The sequence below is a fragment of the Coffea arabica genome, chromosome 6e, assembly GCF_036785885.1.
Source record: "Coffea arabica cultivar ET-39 chromosome 6e, Coffea Arabica ET-39 HiFi, whole genome shotgun sequence".
Taxonomy (NCBI): Eukaryota; Viridiplantae; Streptophyta; class Magnoliopsida; order Gentianales; family Rubiaceae; genus Coffea; species Coffea arabica.
In genome coordinates, this window is record NC_092321.1 from 42,305,013 (window position 1) to 42,310,230 (window position 5,218).

General features: G+C 37.5%; 1 protein-coding gene across 1 annotated transcript; it reads right to left on the bottom strand.

Moving 5' to 3' along the window:
* Positions 1-3,131: 3,131 nt before the first annotated feature.
* LOC113694975 (presenilin-like protein At1g08700) lies at positions 3,132-4,971 on the bottom strand. The gene has a single exon (XM_027213918.2). The coding sequence runs from the start codon at positions 4,818-4,820 to the stop codon at positions 3,459-3,461; it is 1,362 nt and encodes a 453-aa protein (XP_027069719.1). The 5' UTR covers positions 4,821-4,971; the 3' UTR covers positions 3,132-3,458.
* Between the last annotated feature and the right edge of the window lie 247 nt (positions 4,972-5,218).

Consider the following 5,218-nt stretch of genomic DNA (forward strand, 5'->3'; position numbering starts at 1 on the left):
AAGATCATATGAATTAGGTTTCCAAGGTCAAACTGCTCCTTCTTCGATGGGGGAAAATAACAGACTGCAACTACTGGAAGTACAACTAAGAATTAATTTATTAAATGCAATAATCATTACAATATGTTGTCAAATTAATGAATCTCTGAAATCAAACTCGTAGTATTCTGTTCAGTTTTCTTCATTTTCTTGTGATTTTTTCTGTCACTTTAGATGTTGAAAATGCCAATAGGATGCAGGGTGTAGCCTTTAGACTGATTTCCTAGCCCCGTTGAATGTGATAAAGGTAAGTTTATTGCCAAAATTACGAGTTATACAAATGTCAAGTATAAGACTTTAATTCAATTTGAATTTTATACAGTCTTCACTACCACACACGTTGTACAGTTAAGTTCAATACAGTTACAAGTTTCACAATATCAGATAATTCCAGCTGGAATGACATGTATGCATATGATGAGCTAGGATAAATAGTATGTATCTCTTCATTCTAAAGAAATCACAGTCCTTTTAGTTAGAAAATAAAAGCCAGAGAGCTAGAGGAGACAGGATATTGAAACTGAATAAATTCCACCCGAGGAAACACCTAACATTTGTCCAGTTAAACTTACCACTACAAGTATTCAGTTTATACCAGTCATACTCAAAAATGCATATGGCTTTTTGCAAAACAAATTTATTTTGCTACCTTTTGCTCCTAAGCAAGAAGTATCTCATTTGCTTTTGTTTGTCCACCAGTTTAATTATCAACTCAAATCATCATTTTTGGTGCAATTTCCTCCATATGTATGTTTTGGAGTATAACAAAGAATGAACCAACAAAAACAAGACCATTGCTTAAAACTACCATACCTGTAAATCTCACTTTCACAATGACAATGAGCAATTATAGAATTCTGAAACAAATTGAAAACCAAAGTACATTATGAGCAAAATCACCATGATACATTTCATCACTCGGTTTGTTAAAGCACTCAACAGTTAAACCTTCTTCTGCTCAAAGGATTATGCTATGCTTTCTTTTTCTTTTGCTCCTTTTTATATTGAAGGTTAAAGGTGGTACTGCAATATGGTATGAGTAAACAGGACAATGCAGACTGACAGAAATGCCAAATTGAGTTGTAGATTACTAACCTGGATTTGTTCCTAGCATATATCCCGAACAAAGCCCAGGTTTCAGGCTAAATTGAAGAATTTGAGGCACACGAGCCCTAAATTGAAAAAATTCAATATCCCAGAGACACACGAGCCCAAACTTCAGCAAGCTGCCATGGCCTAGCTTGTAATAATAATGGGGGGAACTCTGGATAAAAAAATGCCTTATCCCATTTTTTCATAACTAAGAGGTAATCTTTTCATACGTCAGCTCAAACATTTCACCAAGAACATATATAAATGTCAAAGTTATGTAATTAATATTCCATAAAAGAAGCCAAAGGATGTCTTTGACGCTTCCTGTATATGTGGCGCCATTCCAGGAGCAAAGCACCCAGGACTCTGCTCCTATTCTACATCGTTGAGTCATCCAGGTCCAGAACTGGAAAGAGCGGTATTTTTTGAAGGAGTTGGGAGTGTCGTACAAGTATTTAGAGAACAAGACCGTGCCCTCTCAAAGAGCAGCACTCTACTAAATGGCCCAATGTCCTCTACATAGCAGATCTGGTTGTTGCAGGAAAAGGGTTGTCCAAGAACTTCATACTTTAAATACTCTGTTCATAACAACCCGGTACACTGATGCCAACTAGCATTTGCATACTAAGATAATCATACATTAAATTTTACATCTTAATCACGCGACATCACATCTGTGCCATATCATGGCCATGCAATCTGTCTATCTTCTTGCTTCTCAAATACTCTTAGCAGAGATAATGTTTCATATCTTTAATTGGAGATCACAAAATTCTTACCTCTACTAAAAAAGTTAAACCATGAGGAACAACAATTAGACCAGACAATCATTGTATTACAGTAAGACAAATGTCAGACTGTTACATGTTGCTTCATCTTCCTTCTGTGAAAAGGCTATTTCGTTGTCAAGGATAAGCAACAGGAATTCCTCAAAATGGAAAGAAAAACAAAAAGTTGAACAAAGACCATTTATGAAAAGAGGAGACAATATATCAGCTTTCAACATATCCAACGGTTTCTCGCTGTTACCAGGATCAAAGTCGAGAGAAAAGGTGTTCACGCAAAACCAAGCAATCAGAACGAGAGACAAGCTGTTTGATTGAAGATTATTCTATTATGCCTTACCTCTTTGGCATCCCAGTAAATTCAACATTATACTTACACCTATTCACTAGGATTGGAGCACTTACAATCTGATTAACTTCAATCCTGTGTAAAAATGATGCACATGCCATAGCCTACTCCTCAAAACTCCCTATGAAAACTATACATTTCAATAGCTCTAACTAACCAATCAATTAAACAGTGGGTGCATCGTAGTAAGATAATGTACATGTCGATAATTAGCAAAATATTAGTTGACAAACAGTAGCCAATCTTAAAAGTTTTGAGCTTTTTGATAACCATCAGTAACTTCCTGTCAAGTTCATCCTTGTCATTGTTATTTAGTCATCCATATAAAATACTTCTCTTCTAAATTAAGCTTTTTAATCTTCAGTAAAGAACAAGTTGTTTTCCTCTCCACAACTGTCCATAAGACCACCTATAAGTATTTTCAGACTAAAGCCCTGTTTGATAACCCAGTTCAGCACTTAAAGTTAATAGATTCAAATCTTAACATATTCAGACTGTTTGATAACCAAAAATTGAACATTTGAATTAATTAAGTGGCACTGAATTTCCTAGGCAAAACTTGCTCCCACAATTAAGTGATAAACTATTCACTTATTACTGAATGTAATATACACTCAAATATATTAGATTTAATACTTAACAACTCAATAACTTGATGGATTCATATTTCAAACTTCAGTTTTCAAACTTCAATTTTATCAAACACACCCTAAATACTAGTACCATCCCATAGTTGAGGTACAATAAGTTAGTTTCTATCCGTATGGGACTAAATTTTGTGGCGATAACTGTTTCTCATGGAAAAGGTAATATAGAAATAAAACAGCCAAAAGCGACAAGAAGAATCAGAAAAACAACTATAGAAATATAGAAAAGTGCTCTTTCTTGCATATTATGCCATACTGAGTCCTTATATGCCGAAATAACAGAATCATGAACTATATTTCAGCAGCAGAAACTAGTTTAGATCAGCTTAGATTACAGATCAAACCTGTAAATTAGTCAATTTACAATTTGGGACATGACTACCACGCTGCAGCAATGCATATCTTCCGTCCAGTCAAAGCTTGACGTGATGAAGTTACTGAAGTTCAAATCCATATATGTTCAGAAAGTAAACTTAAGAAATGATGTCCTAGATTACTACAGAGTTCCTCAATCCTTACAGCTGTCATATCCAAAACCCAAGTACATCAGAACATCATCAGATTTGATGAAGTCCCAACTACAAAGGGCTCCATTAACAACCGCGTCAAAAAGTAAAATATGACCCCCAAAGCAATCGAAATTGGAAGCGCTGGCAAAGCATGACGACAAACAGCCAACAATATCAATGTGCAGCCAAGTCCTGATATAATAGCGAGATAACAAGCATAAACTGTCATCAGATCATACATGGCTGCCCTTCCTACCAATACACTGTAGAACACAAAGTCCCCTAACCCAAGCTTAATTCCCCTACCATTCATTACCTCAATCATCTCATCACCATCTCTTTCCCTACGCGGTCTCATCATTTCTGCAACTGCTACTTCATTCAATCGCCTACTACTGTTATCAGTACTCTCATACATCATTGGAGATCTCGACCTTTCCCTTGAATTACCAGCCATCAAGGGCGAAGTCTCCTCTTGATCTTCTCTCACAACTTCAACCTCCTCCTCATCATCATTGTCCATATTTATAACCATATGCCCACTCTCACTCGCAATCTCATTCTCATAATTCCCAATATTCGTTCTTGGTGATGCTGACACAGCCTGAAGCTCAACTCCATGATCACTACCATCATTCTGCGACATCCCAGCAACAAGAAGGCCAGCCAAAGTAGATCCTCCTCGAGACCCCGAAATGTTAGCATTAGTTGTAGGCCTAGCCTCATAAACCAAAGCTGGGAGCTCCTCCTGCCGTCTAGACGCCAATTCAACCAAAATTTTCAAAGGCCCACCGGGCGCCAAAACTGCAACCAAGTCATACAATGCCAGTGCCACCAGTAAAACCCAAGTAGTCCACTCGGGCAATCTCGTAAACCAAGCAGCCACAACAATTCCCAAAGCAACCATGTAAGACTGCCTAATTAAGATCGGGACCCCATTTGAAAAAACCGACAAAACCCCAAGAATTGAGAAATTGAAAAGTAGTATAAAGCAAGTTACTGAATCGACTGGGATGTTGAAATGTTGAATGATAGTGAGAAATATAGGCCCACCCATAAAGGAGAGGACAAAGAAGGCGGAGAAGCGAGTATAGTGCTTGAGAAAACTTGTGCAACGGTAGTAGTAGAGAAGGACTAAGACGAAAGTGACAAAGGCAATGAGGATCACAAAAACGAGAGCGTTCAAGAGTGCACCTTCGAGTTTCTCAGCAGGGGTATCGGTGGGGGACTCGAGGTAGACGAGATTGGCGGCCGTACGGACGGCGGAGGAGGCGGAGGTGTTGGTGAGGGAGTAGACTAGCAGAACTACTAAGAACATGCAGATTGACACTGGAGACATTACTCCGATTATTTCCGAGCCGATTGATTCTAGTATGCTGCCGCCGCCGCCGTCTTCCATTTCCGATTTGGAGATTTCTTCTTCTGTTTCTTTCTTTCTTTCTTTTAGTTAAATTGCCATATTGGGAAGAAATGAATTTTGGGAAAGAAAAGTCGCGGAAAATTCTACTGTTTGATGTTAAGCAATATTGGGTTCAGCGCGTGCGATTCGCTCCCACGGGCCGGTTGGAGTTGCGTAACTTATTGAAAAGCACTGGTACAAGTTTTAATAAAATTTAGGGTTATTATCACTTTACCCCCTCGACTATATTACTATTATCAGTTTATCCCCTAAACGTTATTTTTTATTTACTTCACCCCATAAGTAATTCAACTCAACATGTTAAGAAATTTTGAACAAAAATATTCTTTTATTCTATAGCATTACTATATTGTTATTATTACTTTATTCTTTTAAAT

Coding starts and splice junctions, on each gene's coding strand:
- LOC113694975 (XM_027213918.2), bottom strand. CDS start 4,820: ATGGAAGACGGCGGCGGCGGCAGCATACTAGAATCAATCGGCTCGGAA.